The sequence below is a fragment of the Chlorocebus sabaeus genome, chromosome 3 (assembly GCF_047675955.1).
Source record: "Chlorocebus sabaeus isolate Y175 chromosome 3, mChlSab1.0.hap1, whole genome shotgun sequence".
Taxonomy (NCBI): Eukaryota; Metazoa; Chordata; class Mammalia; order Primates; family Cercopithecidae; genus Chlorocebus; species Chlorocebus sabaeus.
Window position 1 is genome coordinate 20,092,364 of NC_132906.1, and position 20,345 is coordinate 20,112,708.

The 20,345-nt window shown below is 35.7% G+C and overlaps 1 protein-coding gene across 2 annotated transcripts in view; it reads right to left on the bottom strand.

Moving 5' to 3' along the window:
• The window catches only part of VWA8 (von Willebrand factor A domain containing 8), a 381,976-nt gene that overhangs the window by 132,541 nt on the left and 229,090 nt on the right, over positions 1-20,345 (bottom strand). The window contains exons 25-28 of one of the 2 annotated variants that reach the window (XM_073013736.1): positions 16,824-16,928; positions 15,132-15,337; positions 13,352-13,503; positions 614-722 (exon numbers count right to left, since the gene is read on the bottom strand). In XM_073013736.1, the coding sequence (XP_072869837.1) occupies positions 614-722; positions 13,352-13,503; positions 15,132-15,337; positions 16,824-16,928 (572 nt within the window). The remainder of the gene's footprint in view (positions 1-613; positions 723-13,351; positions 13,504-15,131; positions 15,338-16,823; positions 16,929-20,345) is intronic. The other variant, XM_007960236.3, reaches the window with a different exon arrangement.

Below are 20,345 nucleotides of genomic sequence, written 5' to 3' on the forward strand. Positions count from 1 at the left end.
TACAAAGCCTAAAATACTGACTCTGTGGTCCTTTAGAGAAAATGTTTGCTGACGCTGCTCTACTGTGCTGCCCTCAGCAGCAGCGATGACAGCAGAAGCAGAAATACTGATCTTGAAATTACAAGTCCAGTGTTGCCCCTCAACTTCTGTTCCTGCTGCCCTTTCTAATGATTTTACAAGCATCTAATTTCTCACAGTAAATTCCTTTCTGCTTGAAATACCTAGAGGGACTGCTATTGCAACTAGTGACTGATAGTTCTTTCCCTTCCTTTCACATGAAGACTGAACTTGGCAACAATGTGTGGCTAAAAAGAGGCCAAAAATCAAAAAGCACAAAGTTTTAATTCTATTAGCACAAGACAAATATCACAGAGCAACTTTCCTAGGAAAATATGTAACATATCTGACTCTCATCACCCAATTAGCTCTTTAGAAATTCTATCTAGCCTTTAGGAATTGTCTACTGAGAGGCCAGCCTGATTAGAAAGTTAGAGTAGAAGCTAAAATAACATCAGAACAAACCATTTCTGAGATTGTTTGGATTATCTCCAGGGAAGATACAGCAAAATTTATAAGGTTCAATATTTTAAGAGAAAATAATGATGATATTAACCTTTATGTCTATATGATGAGTTTCCACTGGACACAAGAGTTTTTGCATCCCACTTCTTGCCTGACCAATTGTCCAGTAGCCCATGAACGTCTGTTCTGGCAGAGGCAACCTGTTAAGGATGATTTGCAAAGTAAATATTTCTTATTGTATCCAAGTCATAGAAAAAAATAACAAGCCATCTATTACCAACCACACAAACAAATTTGAAGAACGCTTTACTTAGAAGTGAGTTATACTTCATTTCATTAAAAGACAGTGTATATAAAATCATGTTTAAAATATACTTTAAGACAAAAAAGATCCCACATTTCAGAAACTCAGAAAGTAAGGCAAGGTCCTGTTTTTACCTCAATGACAAATATAATTGATTTACATACATACTCCTTTGAATTGCAGTAATTTAACATCTGCATTTCTGGTAGAGTATAGGAAAACTTTTTTTAAAAATTGGAGCAATCTATCAATTTTTTCAGTCTATTCTTTTTTTTAAGACGGAGTTTCACTCTTGTTGCCAGGCAGGAGTGCAATTCTGCGATATAGGCTCACTGCAACCTCCGCCTCCTGGGTTCAAGCAATTCTTTTGTTTTAGCCTTCCTGAGTAGCTGGGATTACAGGCATGTGCCACCACGCCTGGCTAATTTTGTATTTTTAGTAGAGGTGGGGTTTCTCCATGTTGGTCAGGCTGGTCTTGACCTCAGGTGATCTGCCTGCCTTGGCCTCCCAAAGTGCTGGGATTACAGGCATGAGCCACCGTGCCCAGTTATTCTTTTAAATTTGGAATCAAATAATAAAGAGTACACGATACTACTAGTCCCACTTTGTATGTTGTATACGGCAAGTTTCATAGACTTTATTTGGGCATCTTAATTTTTTTACCTTGAATGAAAACATAAAGTACATACTAAAATGTCCAGATAAATATGTCAGCTCTGCATGCATGTGTAACCAGTACCCAAACAGGTAGAGCATTACTGGAATCCAGAAGCACCTGTGGGGCCACTTTCAGCACTAACCCACCAAGAAAGCTATATGCTGATTTCTAATGCAATCATTCTGTATTTAGATTCCCTTTTATTTAAAATGACTTTCAAATAAGGTGATTTGCCAAAAACCAACATGGCAATACTAAAGTATAAAACAGCAGATAATTTTTTTTAAGTCTTCATTTTTTTTTCTTTGAGACAGGGTCTCACTTTGTCACCCAGGCTGGAGGGCAGTAGTGCAATCACAGCTCACTGCATCCTTGAACTTCTGGACTCATGATCCTCCCACCTCGTCCTCCTGAGTAGCAAGAACTACAGGCATGCAAAACTATACCTGGCTAATTTTTTTATTTTTAATTTTTAGTAGAAGTAGTAGAAGCAGGGTCTTGCTGTGTTGCCCAGGCTGGTCTCAAACTCCTGGACTCAAGTGATCCTCCTGCTTCAGCCTCCAAAAGTGCTGGGATTACAAGTGTGAGCCAAGTCTTCACTTTTTAATCATACTATCTTTTATTTGAGTCTTTAAAATAGGAACCATTGATTTGTCATTTGATGCATTAGAAATTTAGTGATTCAGAGTTAAAAGCTCTCTAAAAATAAAATGCACATGGTTACAAATTGAAATGTATCCTTGGAATGACTTTGATGATCATTAAAAGAACACATGTTTATATTTAGAAATTATTTTATTTACAGTAAAAAAGTAGTCTGACATAATATTTCCATATGCTTAATAAGATCATGTAAGGCTAAGATTTTTTTTGCATAAAATGATGGAAGCAAACATTCTAGTAGAATATGCTTTTCGTCCCTTTTGAATGCTAATGTTTATCACAAGAGGAAAGAAATTAAAAAGAAACTAACATTGAAATTCTTCTAAGTCATATGACATAAATCTCTCAAAAGTACACACACACACTTTTGAATCTATCGTCTAAAATTTATTTTAAGTATCTGGATAATTATCTCAATCGGTGACCCACTTACTCCCATCTTTTTACCAGGAAAGAATGTGTGTGTGCAGGGGGTCAGGAGGAGGGTACTGAATTAGGGGAATAAAGGGGTCTTACAATTACTGTTTTCTTTCTTTTGAATGTAATAAAAATACATTTCTGTGTTAACAGGCCAGATCTTGAAAACATAGACTGGGATCTCTCTTTTAGTTTAGGGAATAAACTCTATTTTACACTTGCTTTCAGCAGTTCACCGAAGGAGAATTGGGGCTCCAAATGTAGAAACAGAAAAATAAAAGAAACAGATACACTTAATACTCTGCCAGCATAGAAGACATAATGTAACAGACTGCAAGAGATTTGGGTTTTAGTTCTAGTTCTTTTATTAACCTGCTATATAAACTTGGGAAGGGGAAAGTCCCTTGTTTTCTCTAAGTATTAATTTCTTTCTTTTTTTGCCTCTTTGACTTTGCTTGATATTAATTTCTTCATTTGTGAAATGAAGGGAATGATCTGTAAAGTTCCTTACAGCTTGGGGAGTCTGTGATGATCAAGGAAGAGAGTAGAGAGAAGTGTCACTGGTAAGTTTTATAGTCTTGCATTGTCTTGATACTCTGAAGTGAAAATAAATGATGAGAATGAAAATATCTACACTTACCAACAGAACAGATCCCCTGACAGATACACATGCTTTATTAAAGCATATAAAAACAAACTCTGGATACATCCCAAATTGGTTCTTTGAAGACAACAGAAACAGTTTCACATCTTGAAATTTAATTTAATTCAGGGGAGAGCATTAATGAAATGATCTTTGGTTGATACCTAGCCTAAAAAATTGATCTAATATATTTTTTCATAAATCTTACAAAACTATCATACAAATGCTTAAAAAAAAAAACCCTTCATCCATTTGAGAAAAAGTAACTTTGCTCAACTTTCAGATTTTACTGACAATGCCAGGCATGTTCATAAAATCTGGTTTGAACTTGCCAACTCATTCTAAATAACAGTCATGGAAATTATATGTTGCCTGGTTCTATATAAAAATAGCACTGGCTGTTTGGTTGGCAGGGTATGGGAAGGACCTTCAGGTACCCTATATAGAATCTATTCCAGAACCACAAAACATGATGCTATTGGCAGTAATAACTAAACTGAAAGACACATAACACAGGGTATCCTGGAGTTACACAGTCAAACTGACACCATTCTGTCCCTTGGTAACATGGGGTATTATTGTTTCTGGACTATTACTGTAGGCTCTAGGCTGGCCAAACTGAGGTAAACCCAAGCCCCTCATTTATTTTCTACTACTAAGACCTCCGAATAAGCTGTGGGAAAATTTGACCATTACTAACTTTCTCTCCCTTGGTAAGTTAGTAGTCAGGGGAAAGCGGAAGCATTATATTATATTTCGGTACGTGAGCAAGCTTTGGAATTTGAAACATAATCGACATTCATTTAGGGGAAACTCTAAATAACCAGTTAGCAAAAGCGCCTCTATTCTCTTAGTGAACTATGTCATCCAACTCTGACCAGACTTAAGTTTTAATATCTGATTTGATTAAAATAATAATGGCATTTTCCATGGCTTTAAGACTTTGTCACTTGTGTTGTTTAACTTTGTTAAAGTCCCAGCTAGAATGATGTGTGAATTTGATTTCATGGGGAAGGAGGAGGAACTTAAGGCCCATAAATAGCACTGCTTTTTATCTTCAATGTCATTCATGAATTTATGTTTTTTTAAAACAGTGAAGTATTTTAGTTCCTATGTTTGGTGTTTCTTAATCCCTTGTGGAAATGATAATAAGGATCTGGAAGTAAAAGTTTGGACTAAAAGAAAGGTGAGTATCGCAATTATGACTCAGGTCAAATTATAGTATTTGAGCAAGTTACAGAAAGAACAAAAAAGGTTTTCTTTTTTTTTTTTAAACACACATACAATTCATAACATGATGCATATGGACACCAAAGTCAAGTACTATAGTCTGAATGACATGCAAGAGATGTGTCTAAGATTGCTTCCATAAATTGGTGAGCTGGGTTTTAAAGAGTATGTTCTGGCAAATTTCTGCCTTCTCTGAACATTTGCCAACACTATTTTTGGAATATGAAAGAAAACACATGAAAAAGATCTGAATCTTTCTAGGGGCATTATGCAATTGGAAGTTGTTGACATACCTATTATCAACAATTCCTAAAACATTTTCTTACCACAAGAACTACTAATTTTCATGGGAATAACGGAACCCTTCAGGGCTGTTCCACCAACTTTCAAAAATTCAACAATTACTACCATCTTTGAGAAGAAAAATAACAACTCCAATTTTAGCAGGCCTCACTCATTCCTGATGTTTTAAATCCAACTTCTGGCAAAAATTAAGTTGGGTTGTCCAACAAAGTTCACTGGAGCCTTTCATGGAATAGCCCTGACTAATAATTCTGGCTTTGTGCTTATCCCTTCCTCTCAGTCTCAACTACCTCAAACTCTTACTTGCTATTCCTGAACATGCTATGCATTTTCATGCTTTCAGGAGGCCATTACCTCCACTTAGAATTCCTTTCTGCTCCAGCCTCCTTGGTGAAATCCTTCTTATTCCCAAGTGCCAATTCAAATGTTACTCCCACTTGCATTACTCCCCACTCCTCTATATTCCTTGCTGGGAAAAATGAATTCCTTACACTTCTAGGTTTCCACATAAATTTATACATACAAAACTCCTAGAAACTCTTAGAATAAAGTTCTATAGAATCTGTAATTTTCACATTAAAGACCTGAGAGAGAAAAAAATTTAGAGAGCAGGTCAGAACTAAGAAATCCCTTAAAATATTTTCATATATACTAAAAGAAAAAGCCAGCACATTAAAGAGAGATAATACAAATGCCCCTTTACATACTTTAGTAACAATGGATACCATTATTCATTCCCAGTAATATGTTCCTTTATTTGCTAGAAACTTCAGAATGCCACTTCCCTACCGTCTCACAGGATGTTGGTAAGTTAATTTTGCTTTGCTACAAATGATGTATATGTGAGTATTTGTACATGTTTTCCCTTTCTGTGCTTGGTTCTGCATTTAGAAATTAGGGCTTCTACTTCATAACTTAGACTTGTATACCTCTGCCACCTAGGTCCAGAAGAGATCATAGAAATGCAGAGTAATCTAGATTTATGAGATGGAAGATTTTGGGAAATTTGCTATTCTTGGCAGGCACTTCTCAAATATACTCCCCGAGACCCAGAATGACACTGTAGTTTAGTGCTGTTGCCCAGCGTCACTCAGTGCCAGTGCAGATGTTGTCAGCTTGCTCCACACATCTCTGGCTCTCTTCCTCCTCACAGAAGTTGCCAGACTACAGTTCTGGGGCCAGGGTTTCCTTTCCTTAATCTTTCTTCACGTTTCACTGAAAAAATGTCTTCTCTCTTTCTGCCATCTGCTTTATCAGCTGCATCTTAGTATTTTCTAATCTTATGTTCTTTCCTTTTCTAATCATCCACAACAAGATAACTGGGACTGAAACTCTCCCAGTTGTTGAAAACTTTCCCAGAGAAAAATTTCCTGTATTTCTCACAAGAAGGACTCACAGGATGAAAACCCTACTGTGAATATAGCACTTTGAATGTAACATTGCATAATAAGGTTGGTGTTTTACATGTTTTCCTTACTAGAGTGTTAATGCATCGAGAGTAAGCCTCACATCTTACTCATTTGGATCTCTAGTATTCAGAATCCATCAGTTCTGCCATCTAATCCTCTCTTGCTGTTGTACTTCTATTTCATTGCCACTGCCACAATGTGGGCCTCATTCTTCATCACCTGGGTTACTGCAACTGCTTTGCAACAGGTCTTCCTGCCTTTAGGTTCATTACCTTTCAGTTTATTACCTTTAGAAAACCAAAAAGGAGGAGTCTTTTTAAATTAGAAAGGTAACCATGTTGTTCTGATTGAAACTCTGATCTCTTTCTTTCAGCCTCACCACTCAGCATGGCTCTCACTTAACCCTGAGTTAGTTGCCAAACAGTCTTTAGTTTCCAAAATGCACCATGTTTTCTTAAAATGTCTCTAGTGTTCTTCCCTTCTTTAATTGCCTGGAGAATACTTTAATGATTCAGCCTCTCTCTCTTCACTGACTCTTCCCCAGGGCAGATGGCTGCAATCCTGAGTCTTGGTTCCTTCTTGTGGGGTTCTAACTTCACGTGAGTCACTCTGTCTCTCTCTCTCTTTTTTTTTTTTTTTTTAAGGAAACAGGGTCTAGCTATGTTGCCCAGCTGGAGTGCACTGGCTCTTCATAGGTGCAATCATCATGCTCCACAGCCTTGAACTTATGGGCTCAAGGAATCCTCCTGCCTCAGCCTCCTGAGTAGCTGGGACTACAGGCATGCACCACCACTCCTGGCTACAAGTCAATCTTTCACTTGACAGCTTTCCCAGTTAATTGTGATGGCTTCGAAGGCAGATGATAAGTCTTCGTCACCTTTGTAATTCACACTCCCTATACGGTGTTTACCACTAAGTAAGTGTCTGGTAAATGAAAGAATGTTTGGTTATGTTATAACTGCCAACATTTTGACCTACTTGTTTCTCATCTCAATGGCAATTTGCAAACTACTATGGTAAATTTTCACTTTGCATTCTGATTACATGTCAACCATCTCCTTCACTTACAAGCCTCAACGAATGATGCACTCTACCTTGCAGGTTTATTTAGAAATGATAGCTACAGGTGGGGATTGGTGATTTCTATTCAGCTAGGAGACAGGCTTTCATAAAACATCACTTTTAAATGCTTAAGGGATCAAGAATCATTCTGTGCTACTGCATGCATGAGAGAAGATTCACAGATCTTGAAAGTTTCTACGTAGATTTGATATTTTCTTATTTTTTGTATCCCCATAAATGAGCTAAAAGCAAATGGAATAGCTGTGAAGCTACTTCATAATATGCCAAGAGAATACAAGGCAAAGACTACGACAGTATAAAACTCATCACCACTCTTCTGCTTATGACACTTTTGAGGTGTCATTAAGTAGACCTTATCATTTTTGAAACTAACAGCTCTTTTCTGAAATGAAATTAAATAGTCATTCAGAGTGGAACTGTACACCTTAGAACTCCATGATCAACATCATGAACTTATTTGAAAAAACTATGATTACAAAAGGAAAATTATGGCATATAATAGTTTGGGAAAATGAAAGAAAGGCACAAAACTTTAAACAAAGAATATTTTATGTTAGTATGATAAACAGTAAATTGATAATCATTCGGACTTTCAAAGAGAAATCTAATAAAAGTATTCCAAAGAGAGGCCCTGGCAGGGGTGTTCTTTTTGATGCCTCTGATACTTTGAAGACTCCATAGTTGTTCTCTGTTAGAGAAGCAGCAGCTGCTATTGATGGCAAAAGTATGTAAACTTTTAAAGCAGAAAACCAATTCTAGGCAGATATCCTTTCAAGGACAAATTCAAAAGAGATGAAGCTTTCTATCTGCAAATATGCACATCTGGCACTGCTCTGAAAAGATAAATACTAAGTACAATCCTGTAACACACACTGAAGTACACACAAATGAAAACACAATCTCAGCTACTTTAATCAGGAGTAATACTCAAATATTAACAGAATTGAGGGCAAATAACTCGGAGCACAGAGAATGAATATTTAAATATTTTGTAGAATGTGTGTCTCCTAGAGAAGGCAGAGAGAGAAAAACACATGAAGGTAACTTCAGAGGATAGAGACAATTCTCTGTATGCTTATTCTTAAAATTACCACAATCTTTGAGAAGAGTCTATAAATTTGTGTTCCAAATCAAGAAGAAATGATGGCTAGTATACTTCTTATATATGGTGGTCATACAAAGTTTTCTAAGGTTTTTATTTTTCTAAGTGAATCACCTTGTGTTTTATTTCTTGATCCTCCATATGTCACAAGAAAAGAAAAATTAAATGAGAATGAAGAGGTCTCCAAAATGATCTCTGTTGTGCCAAAAGTCTCTATGTATCTGCTTTGTGGTTACTCTTCATTTTGAATTATGGCTAAAATCGAAGCATCTGAATCTGTTATAACTCCTTGAAGAATAAGAATTTGTATATTATATGTACATGACATCATGGTCAATGATGAGTTCCAAGTTGGTTACTTAAAATCCTAAGGTCCTTTTAAGCCAAAACTATTGATAATTTTCAATATCTAAACAACTAATCTGATTTAGAAACTCCCTACCATCTACATATCAATCTGTTTATATCATCCTTAGAATTGGAATATTACATATAGCCCAGCTCTACCCCTGCTTTCTAACCTCCAGCAAGCTATGTAACTTCTCTGTGCCTCAAATTCCTCATCTACAAGATGCAATAATATTATATATATGCCATAGGTCCGCTGTGACGATTATATAAATTTATGTAAAGAAAGTGCTTGGAAATATGTCTGATACTTAGTTATCTATAAATATTCCTACTACCATCATCAATATTATTGTACTACCATCATTATTACCATTATTATGAAATATAATCATAACGTTGTTGTTATAATTATATTTAGAAGTAGAGTATTTACATTTCATTGTTGATCTATGAAATGACAATTTTCCCATCTTAAGAACTGTAAAGTAAGAGTGACATACAAATTTAAGATAAAATAGTGTATAAGTTTCTTAAAATGGCAATTTGGTGGAAAAGACAGCATTTTTTTTTCTTTCTTTAAAACAAATGTTTTCCCAGTATAGCAGATTTCATAAATTATTCTGAAACACACGTTTTAATTTGGAAGTGCTAATGTGCTAGCAGTATGTTTATTCCCAAACAAAAGAAAGTTCAGACATAAAAGTTCACTTGAGGAAAAAACAGGCAAACTTTGCTTTAAGGTTTATATTTATAGTTGTCTATATTTAAGTATAGCAGATAATCTATGGCTTTGGTTGGATGTTTGGACCTAATTCTCTTAAAATATAAATGTTACAAAGATATTTCCAATAGTAATGTTTAAAATTCAAGAGTTTCAATTTTAACATAAATCCTCCTATCTCTCCCTACAATACTGACAAAATGACATTAATACACGCAACGCACACATACACCATCAATTGTCTTGTTTCTCTATAGGACAAATCCCCATTTTGAGTGTGAGGATGATCATCTTTTCTTGATTCATAGATGGCATACAGTTGTTTCTCTACAGGACAAATGTCACAGAATTAAACTCAACTCCCATATAAAGCATAATATTCGTATTTTAAAAAATGATTTCTCCCAGTGTACTTCCTTATTTAGTTATGTTTGCCTTCTCTTGGCATGTCCTTTCCCATATATCAGAAACTTAAAAGAGGAGCAACAACAAACCTCAGGAAGTACTAGTGGGAAGGGGCAAACGCAGTGGGTGGGTGGGGTCTAGGTAGCCAATTCTGATCCTGGTACTAAGGTCTGGGAATATATTTGTAGATAAGGAAGAAGAGCTCCATCATTGCAGGATCAAGTAAAATAAAATAACCACCCAATAAGGCTCAGTCTAAAAATACCAGGTTTAGCAAAAGTTTACTAAAGAAGACAAGTTAAATTCACCTCATCACATTGGGCCTTTAATGGTCATCACATAGAGACCTGTGAGATAGATAACATCACTGCACTCTTTAGGAGAACAAAAGGGAAAGTGACAGCATCGCTCTTTTTTGGAATTTTGCAAAACAACACAAAAATAACATCACCACTACTGAACAGACTAGTATATTCTGATTTCAGTTGAGGAAGAAGGTGCTACAGACAACTACACAAACAGTGGTTTAGTATTATCTCGGCCTATGTAAAAAAAATTCCCCCTTCTAGAACATCTGCCTTATATCTGTTTTTAGCTATATGTGGTGGGTGGCCAATTATCAATTATCTTTCCATCCCCACCCTGAGTGTGGGTATGATCATCTTGTTCTAGTTTCAGTGTAACTTTACTCCCATCAATAGGCATTGCAGTCGGATTAGAGAACATTAAAATTAAGTTGTAGTGAGAACTGTTCATTCAGGGCAAAAAGATACTAATAGTTTTAAACCATTTTATCCTTCTTCCTTAGGAACTGAAATCCAATGTGTATCTTCCCCACTAACAGTACCTGCAGAGCTGGGTAGAAGCAGTCTAGAAGAACTGGTTTAGCAAAAGGTCTAGAAAAGTCAAAGTGAAATCAAAGACTGCATGGGGAACACTAACTTCTCAGCGGTCTATGTGATTACCATCAACATTACACTACTTGGGGGGCAGAGGCGGAGAGGGGGAATGAAAAGTATTAGTATCACATATTTTTATGTCTGTTTTTACAGATGAGATAAACATTAAGAATATATTAAAATTCAAAGGATGTTAGAATAGAAAGGAACCTTACTGATGATCTACAATGAAGATAATCACATATTCTGGCTTGGCCAGGGCAGTCTTATTTTACACTCTTTTTATAGAATTATTGTCAACAGCTCCCCCTGCCTTTCTCAAAAATGTCCTGATTTAGATGGTAAATCAAATATTTTTAAAAATAATTTCTCCCAGTGTACTTAATATTTTAAAAAATTAAAATATTTAAAAATATTTTTAAAATATTTTTAAAAATAAAATAGATACGCTATTTATAAGAAAAGGCCCTGTATACCAATAGAGAATTAGTTAAGTAACTTCTCTAAATTCAAATGACCAAAATAGAATGGTGAGCTCTTTGAGGGCTCTTTTCACCTGTTTTTCCATGTCTGATCCAGGTAGACAGGTGAACATATGACTAACTGCTAAATTCCCAGGCCATTACTTTGTTCACTTCGTCATCCTACTCTCTCTAAGTACAAGGCTGATAATTTGATAGAAATTGCTATGGAACCTGTGACTTTCATGAAGGGCAATAAAAGAACACTACTTTTGAGTTGCCTAAGTTATTGCAATTAACAGATGAGGAAAAAATTGCTCTGAATGACTGTGGAAATTATAACCTACTATGAGCTTCTTCTAAAAGGAAAATTCACTCTTCCTTCACATCTGCTTAAGTCTATTTCTGGCTATATGCGGTTGGGGGACAACTAGTTGTTTCCATCCCCTTATAACACAAGAGTGTCACCAACTTGTTTCCAGGCTCAAAGTACTTTTGCTTCTACTCATAAGTACTAGAGTTAGAATTAACTTGCCATAGCAAGACGTTTTCTGTTTAGAACTGAGGATGACAATGGATAAGTTAAACCATTTTTAGTTTCTTCCTTAGAAACTAAAATTGCCTTCGAAGTAAAAATTTTCTCATGATTAACCTTACCAATTAATATGTATTTTAATTTTTATTTATAGTCATACAAGAGTAGAAAAAGAAATTGTTTTAAAATCATGAGCTTAGTTTCCATAAAGTCAGTACTCTAATTATATAAATTTTTTAATGGTAATAAAAGCCATCTTATTTCCAGCTAAAAATAAAGAGTTTACAAAAAGGAAGTAAATAATTTAAGTTTGCATATTAAAGAAAATTTCTAATAGAAATCTTGCATATTAAAGAGAATTTCTTGAACTCTCTTATACAAACAATATGTTATACCCATTAAATTACTGACCTAGTTTCAAATGCCCATAAGGACTGCTAATCAATCAGTAAAATAGCATTGTGGCAAAAAGATGTGTGCATTTGCAATTGCCACCCAGTCATTTTTCTGGAAAATAATTTACTTATTCATTAATAATATAAACCAATGCACGGATAATATAATTTCTAAGATAAGTCCATCTTGTTCTTTTAACACAGAAGGGAAATATTTGTTTCTCTTTTAGAAGTTCCTGATACTTTAATAATTTATGTCTATTGGCATATATCCTGACAAGTTTTTATAATGACTTCAAAGAATCAATAAATGTGGATGAGTATACACCTTGGAGATTTTATACATATATATGTACCTTTTTTTTTTTTTTGGCTAATCACTGATTTATATTTATATATAATCAGTGATATATATTTACATTTAACACATTTTTTCTACAGAAAGATAGTCTCTCCTATTTGGGGCTAAAATTGAACAGTAATTTAAAAGTGATTATTATCCCCTATGAATTTATAATTAACTATTTTTATAGACAAAGATGGTATTAGATGCATTATCCGTAAGTTAGGCATATTGAAAACTATTTTCTAGTGAATTTGTGCTGACTTAATTACTCTACTGAAAAACTCTGTCAATTACTTTTCTGGTCAACAGCATACGTGCAAGATTCTTAACTAACATTAAGTAGCAGCCTATGATTGTAAAATAAAGGGTAGGCAACTAGCTCGCATGAAATAAACCCACCAGTTCTTACTACCTCTTTCATCTATGAAGCTGACATAAGTAACCAAAAATCTCTCTAGTTAACATGATCATAAATTTAGAAAATTATCATAAGGAAAACTATATAGTAACAGAAATAAGAACATATCAACTAAATGTACCTTATCTCTTTATGTGGTTTTCATGTTTGTACAATGGTGTGCACTGGATTATGAAATAGTAATACTCATAGTAATTCAACAAAAGGACTGAGACTGTTAAAGAAACAAATATTTCCCTTTATTTGACTGTATTACATCTACTCATGGGACATACATAATAATCAAAATTTTCAATTTACAGGCCTATAAATAATGCTATTTAACTGAAAAGCAGCCAGCAAATAGCAACATATACACATATTTGAAAAGCTTACTCATAAAAGGAATTTCTATAGCAAATCAGTTTTGTAGAATGCAATGGTAAATCAAGAACTATCAGCATTTAAGAATCAGAAGAATACTGATCAACAGTGAATTTGCCTTACTCCTTTGCCAGTTGCACACTGGTAGGCTTTGCTCCAATAGGTATCCCGTATTTGTGTAATGTGTTAATCAATATCTCCCTCATGTCGTTGTTGTAGGAATCAAAGTCAAACACATTTCGAACTACACTGGAGAGACCTTCAGTGGGAAATTTCTGTATTAAAAAAAAAATTCCCTTATTATGCATGTGATAAAATATACAACATTATAAAGATTTATGAAATGGATAGGACAATAATGATCAAATGAACTATAGCAGAAATTTACTGGCCTTGTCAGATAAGCAGGTAGTGGGAATGTAGACATTTTTCTCTTTTAATGTTTGCTCAGATGACTTAACAGTATTTTCCTTTTTAAATAAATGCCAGAATTTGAGGGGGAACAGTTCCTCCTCTCAAATGTTAGAGCAGTGCCTAGATCCTGGTGTCAGTGATTGTCACTGCTTTCTGAAATCTCCTGCCTTTAATATGAGTACCAGATCGAACAGTTAAAAAATGCTAATTAAGTAAAGGAGCGTGTTAAATATCTATACAGAAGTTTTCAGAAAAGTCGGTCTGTGAATAAATGAAGAAGAAAAGATAAAGCAACAAGAAAAGAAGGAAAGAACATTAAAAAGGACAAACAACAGAGAAACAGGGAGCAGTAGAGGGCAAGAAAACAAATATGACAACAACTGAATTTACACTGCTCATGTCCTCTGAGTCCTTTCCTGGGTCTGCTTTGATTTTCTTTAGGTGATGGGTTCTGAGCTGGCTGAATTGGACTTATGGTTTTATAGGCAGAACAAAGCTTTTATTTTTAATCTTGTTTTTTCCATATGTTTTTAATAGACAAATAATAACTGTATATATTTATGGGGTACAATGTGATATTCCAATGTATGTATGACTTACAGAATGGTTAAATCACACTAATATATCCATCATTTAACACACTTTATGGTACAACCATTACTTAAAATCTACTTTCTCAGCAATTTCAAAATATACATTACATTGTTATTAACTACAGTTACCATGCCGTGCAATAGATCTCAAAAACTTACTTCTCCTGTCTAACTGGAACTTTGTATCCTTGGATCAACATCTTCCCCTGTGTGTACTCTCCCTACCCCACCTTTCTACTTTTCTTTCTAGGGTTTTCTTGGAGGGTTGGGGACAGGGCGGAGGTCAAGAGTTGTTGGGTTGTGACTGTTAGCTTGGAGACCCTTATTTGTTCTGTAAGTAAGACTTATATCATTTTGTATTTGTTTGTTTTATTTACTAAGGTGGAGAACACATTGTACATTGTCGCAGGAAATTTCATTCTCCTGCCTACTCTATCTCGTAAAATTTTCTTGCAGTATTTACAGGTATTTAATCAGTACTGTTAGTTCCTACTCTGTTTGCTGTTGTCTCCATGTGATTTGTTTCAAAATAAAAACATTTTTTACTCACATACCACATGCTTGTTGTAAAAAGCCTAACAACGGAACAGGAAGGTTTCCCCACTGACTCACTCTCTTGCCTCACCTGCCCTCTAACAACGGCCTTCCACCAAATTTCCTAACTCCTCGGTAATGACTGAAGACTTTGCCAAAGTTAATTTAAAAGCTGAACAGATAATAATGTTCATTGGCCTACTATATTTATAACTTAGATTATAAGCATTTCAAATTATGTAATCTGACTCATTATTATATTTATGGAAATTAAAAACTCTGGTACAAACTGTAAAGTCTGAAAAAATAAAAAATAAAGAAGAGAGTGATGGCTCTTATGTACAGGTGTGTGCCATACCTACCTGTAAATGTTTGACTATGTTGACAACTTCTCTGGTAGAATAAGGATAGTTAATAATCCCTTGGTCAGCCAAACTCCTCAGCTCTCCAAAGGCAGCCACAAGCTTCTGAAGGATGGGCTCAGGCACATTTGGTCCATACTGTCTGAGCATCTCGAGCTCCGAGTGGGGTTTGGGGTTATCAACTGCATGGCAGCTAAAAATATCACCTAAAGGGGAGAAAAGACTCACATTCAGCATGCAACGAATCCATTACGATGTCACAGGAAAAAATGGAATGGTTTTTTAAAGAGCCATTGGTTGCTCATCGAAGCATAGAATGCCCATCCAACAATAGGATGGTACAGAGAAGAAAGCAAATGACTGAAGCAAAAGAAAAGAAAACTGGGTGATGGATAGTTTATCTCCATGAATTTATTTTTTTTAAAAATTTACGTAATACTTGAATACATGTTCATGGGGAGATATTCCAATACAAAGAGGAAAAAAAAATTCTCCTTTAAGTCTCCGCCAATGCCACTCCCTCCCCCAAAAGCACTGAGTCTTAATGTTCAGTGTATTTATTTTTCCAGACCTGTATTAGTACTTCTTTAAAAAATGCACATACACAAACAGAGTTTAGATAATTTATTCCTTTTCTATTAATGGGAATATATTCTTCAAATGGTTCTGAGACAGCTTTTTCAACTTCAACAGATGTTGAGTATCTTCAAAAATTATATACATCTATCTCATAAAAATGCTGCTTTATGCACTAAAAAAGGGAGAATTAGTAGCATCACTCTCTAAACAATCTGTATCTTGTGTAGATTTATAGAATATACTTTAGAGGTTAGTTTTGGTAAAGTAAACCTGTAGAGATATTGTCTAAATTAAAATCAAGAAAAAGAATATAGAAACATAATATTTCGTCTGTAATTTAGAGAAAAGAGAATGTACTAGAAAAATAATTCTATGATTCATAATCTAAGAGACCAGGGATCAAAGGAAGTAAAACTAAATAGACTTACATTATTTATTATGTTCATTTTAGAAAATGACGATATCTAGTAAGGTAGTAATAAGATCTTACTTTGATTTAGGAACCATTTGAACAATTATTTTGTATGTGTGTATTTAAAAGCAATTGAATAAAATGAAAGCCATGATATCTTCAAAATTTTATCTCATATACTAAAGCTTTTCAAATACAAAGGTGAAGAATGGCTTTTGCCTTTTTTGCTGGAAATAAAACCTATCACTAACCTAAAAAGATAATTGACCCCTCATTCATTCACTCATCAAATCATGATTAATGACGACAGTAGAAATGGTGATGCTGGGGGAGGTCAGTCAGGTAAACCTCATGAGAAGGTAACATCTGAGCAAATGTTGATACCTGGTGGAAGAGCATTACAGGCAGCTGGTACAGCTAATCCAAAGACCTTAAGGCAGGCATACCTGGCATGTGGAAGGAAGAGGCAGGAGAGCAGAGTAGATGGAATAGAGGAAGTGGATAGAGCAGCACCAAGCAGTACAGGACATGTGGTTACAGACATAGAAGGATGTGGGAGACATACTGTGTAGGATACTGAAAACTGTTGTAAATACTTGTACCTCTACTCAGAATACAATAGGAAGCCACCGAGGATTTTAGCAGAGGCGTGGACTACTATGCTGTGAACAGACCACAAAAGGGCGTAGGAAGATAAATACCTTGTGAGCGGAGGCACTGACCACATTGACTGTATTTCCAAGAATATTTGTAGAGCACACAGTGCAGCTTTGGAGGATATATTCTCTCTCTCTCTCTCTCTCTCTCTCTCTCTCTCTCTCTCTCTCTCTCTCTCTGTAAAAAGGTAATTTGGGTTACCTAAGCTCAGGATTCCTCTTCTATAAGGCATCTCACTATAAGTGCAGGTATCATTTGGCCCTCTTTCTGTTGCCCTGTGGGAACTGGGGCTTGAGGAAGCAGCACAAATGCTGATACTTTGACTACTGCTTTTGCTGAAGACTCATTCCTCTTTTGTCTCTGACTCAGGAGTCTAGTGTCTTCTTCCATGAAAGCCTTCTGTGGCAAGCTAACTTGTTAGCTTAAAAGTAGAGTAAACCCTTAGATATTTCACAGTTCAAGAATAAGGCTGGAAGCAGGGCGACCCATTAGGGAACTATTTGAAGTAATCCAGGTAAGAGATGATGGTAGCTCAGATCAGAATGGCGGCAAATGGAGGTGATGGGGAAAGCAGGATAATTCTGAATATATTTCGAGGGTATAGCCAATAAGATTGCAGGATATATGGAAAAGAGCATAAGAGAAAGAGAGAAACAAAATATGAATTTGGAGTTGTCATTAAGAGAGATTTACAAAAGACTATAAGTTAGGTTTCAGAAAAAAAAGTAAGTTCATCATGGACATGTTAAATTCAAGATAGGAGCTACTGAACTGGAAACTGGATATGAGTGTGAAGTTCAGGAGGAAGGTCTGGGCTGGAGATGAATATTTGGCAATAACTGGCATATAATTGGTAGTCTAAAACATGAGGCATTCTGATTTTATTAAAGGAATGAGTATAGATAGGTAAGAGGACCAGGGCCTGAGCCTTGGGACATTCTAACAAGCTCCAACAAATAAGGCTGAGCAGGAATAGTTATTAAGGTAAGAAACCAAGAACATACTTGAAGAAGTATTGGAAGTCAAGTGAAGGAAAATGCATCAAGGAGAAGAAAGTGACTAACTATATCAACTATATAATATATTAAATACTGCAGGTAGATTCAGTACAACGAGGACTAAGAATCAACCACTGGATTTAGCAAAAGAAAAGTCACTACTGACCTAGATAAGAACGGTTTCTGTGGAGTAAAGGGAGCAAAAATCTGATTAGAATGAATTTAAGTGAGGATGGTGCAGAAGAAATGGAAAGTGCAAGTGTAGACAACTCTTTTGAGTACAAACGACTGTGAGGAATTTTGTTACAAAGGAGAAGAAAAAAAAGTAGCAATAGGTGGCAAAAAGAGTAAGATTAAGAGGGGTGTGTGTGTGTGTGTGTGTGTGTGTGTGTGTGTGTATGTTTTGAAGATGAAGGAAATAGCTTGATTGTTTGCAGATGGGAATAATGTAGGGAAGTTGCTGATACAGAAGAGGGAGGGCAGAACTGCTAGAGCAGCAACCTTCAGAAGGTGGGATCTGGTGCTCATCTGGAGGGACTCCCTCTAGATGGGAAGGTAAACAGTTGACCTGCAACAAGTGGGAAAGCAGAACATCGTAGGTGGAAGACTTGGTTGTAGGAGTCTATGGACATTCGTTTTTAATTGCTTTCATTTTTCTCAGTGCAGTAGGAAGACAGGAGAAAGTAACAGAAATCTAAAAGAAAGTCAGTAAACTGAATCCTGGTTAGCAATGGGAAAGGAATGAGACTGGTGGGAAAATGAAGGAGAATTTCCCTTTCTCCTCCATAAACCCTTCTATATTTCAATCTGTTGCAGTAATTGAATGTTCAAGTATTGTATAATTTTAAAACAAAAAGACATTCATGCAGCAGTGTTGGAGCTGCGAGGAGAGAGAAGACGAGAATTATCATATGAGAAGAGGAAAGTGAAAGGTCTAGCGAAGCACAGTGTGACTGCCGGTGTGGCTGCATTTAGGGACACTTGAGGTCCACTGCTAAGAATGTGAAATGAGATTGGTCAGTTTTGGGCTTTTTCTAACCACATTCAGCTGTACATGTATAGGTTCAATGTTGTCAGAGAGTTGGCAGTAACCAGGGCAGAGCGGTTCCAAGTGCACAGGACAAGCTAAGAGGGGAACAGGGAAGCTGAAGAATATATGTAAGGGAGTCATAAATGTGAAAGATCATGGAATTGAAGCTAGGTAAGAAAAAAAAAGCCTAGGTAAAGGAGAAGAAAATATATCAAGATGGGTAAGTGAAAAGGTGGTAGGATCAATGGATCGAAGCTTCTCATACATTTGAAGAGTTGTTGGATTTGGTGTAGTAGAGGGAGTAGCTGGAAAGACTGGAGGTGGTGAATGCATGGATGAGATAAAAATCCCAAGGACAAATGAGGACAGAATAGGAATAGGAAACAGAAATTATAGAAGTGTCAGTTATAGAAACTAGCCATGAATGGCTAAGATATGGTATAAGACCGCCGGAATAAAAACATCCAAGGAGCCAAGAGGCCAGAGAGTTGGATGGGTCACATATGTATATATTGCAACCACTCCAAAAGAAGAGTAGGGTTGCAGAGAATGAAAGTGAGCAAAGGGCTAAAGATTAATAAGAAGTGACTAGGATGAATGGGGTAGATAACAGAAACAAGAGCAGATGGCACAGTATGAGGATTTGGAGGTGGATGGAAGATGGAGACAGAACAGAGAGTATTCTTACAGGCATTAGGAGTGACTTGGGGTATAAGGGGTGACCTATAAACCATAAAAGAACTCAAACCTCTTTACAATTAGAAACAACTTTTCTTTGGTGTGTTTACATTATTACATTTCTAAGTGTATCAGTAATCTACGAATTGTTAGTAACTTTTAAGGTAATATCTGTACATAATAAAAACTACAAAACAGTATAACTGAGTATTTTATATTCCCATCCCTAACTTCCATTGCAAACAACGCCTTATCAGATTCTTGTGGACCTTTCTGGAGAAATTCTATGCATGTACAAGCATATGCATGTATCCATCCCTCCTGCCTTTTCCAAAACACATGAACGGGTAAACTACTATACCCACTTTACTGACTTATTGTTTCAATTACTATTTTGAGTATTGACTTTTTTACAGCAGCATCAGTAAACTTATTCTCTGTTTTTAAACAGCTGCATAGCATTCTACTGTGTGGATACAAAAGAATTTCTTTATCCAGTCCCATTTAGATGGATATTAGGGTTGTTTGCACACTTTCTACTATAAACAATGCTATAGTGCTTATCCTTGTACTTAAACATTGTATAGGTAAAGTCCTTGGATAAATTCCTTTACGGGTAACTGCTGGATCAAAGATCCCACCCAAAGACTGGGCCTGCTTCACATTGAGTGTGAGAGTCCAGAATTATATACTTGCTATAGAGAAGATAATTCCTTCTTAAAGACTTTAGATGAGTAAGTTTATCCCAGGGCCTCTCCAATCAATGTGAATCAGTCTTCTCAGAGCTGACCTCAATCTTTTTCATGGTTAGGGGGATGTGACAAAAGTAAAACCATTTCTTATTTTGTGTTTTATTCCAA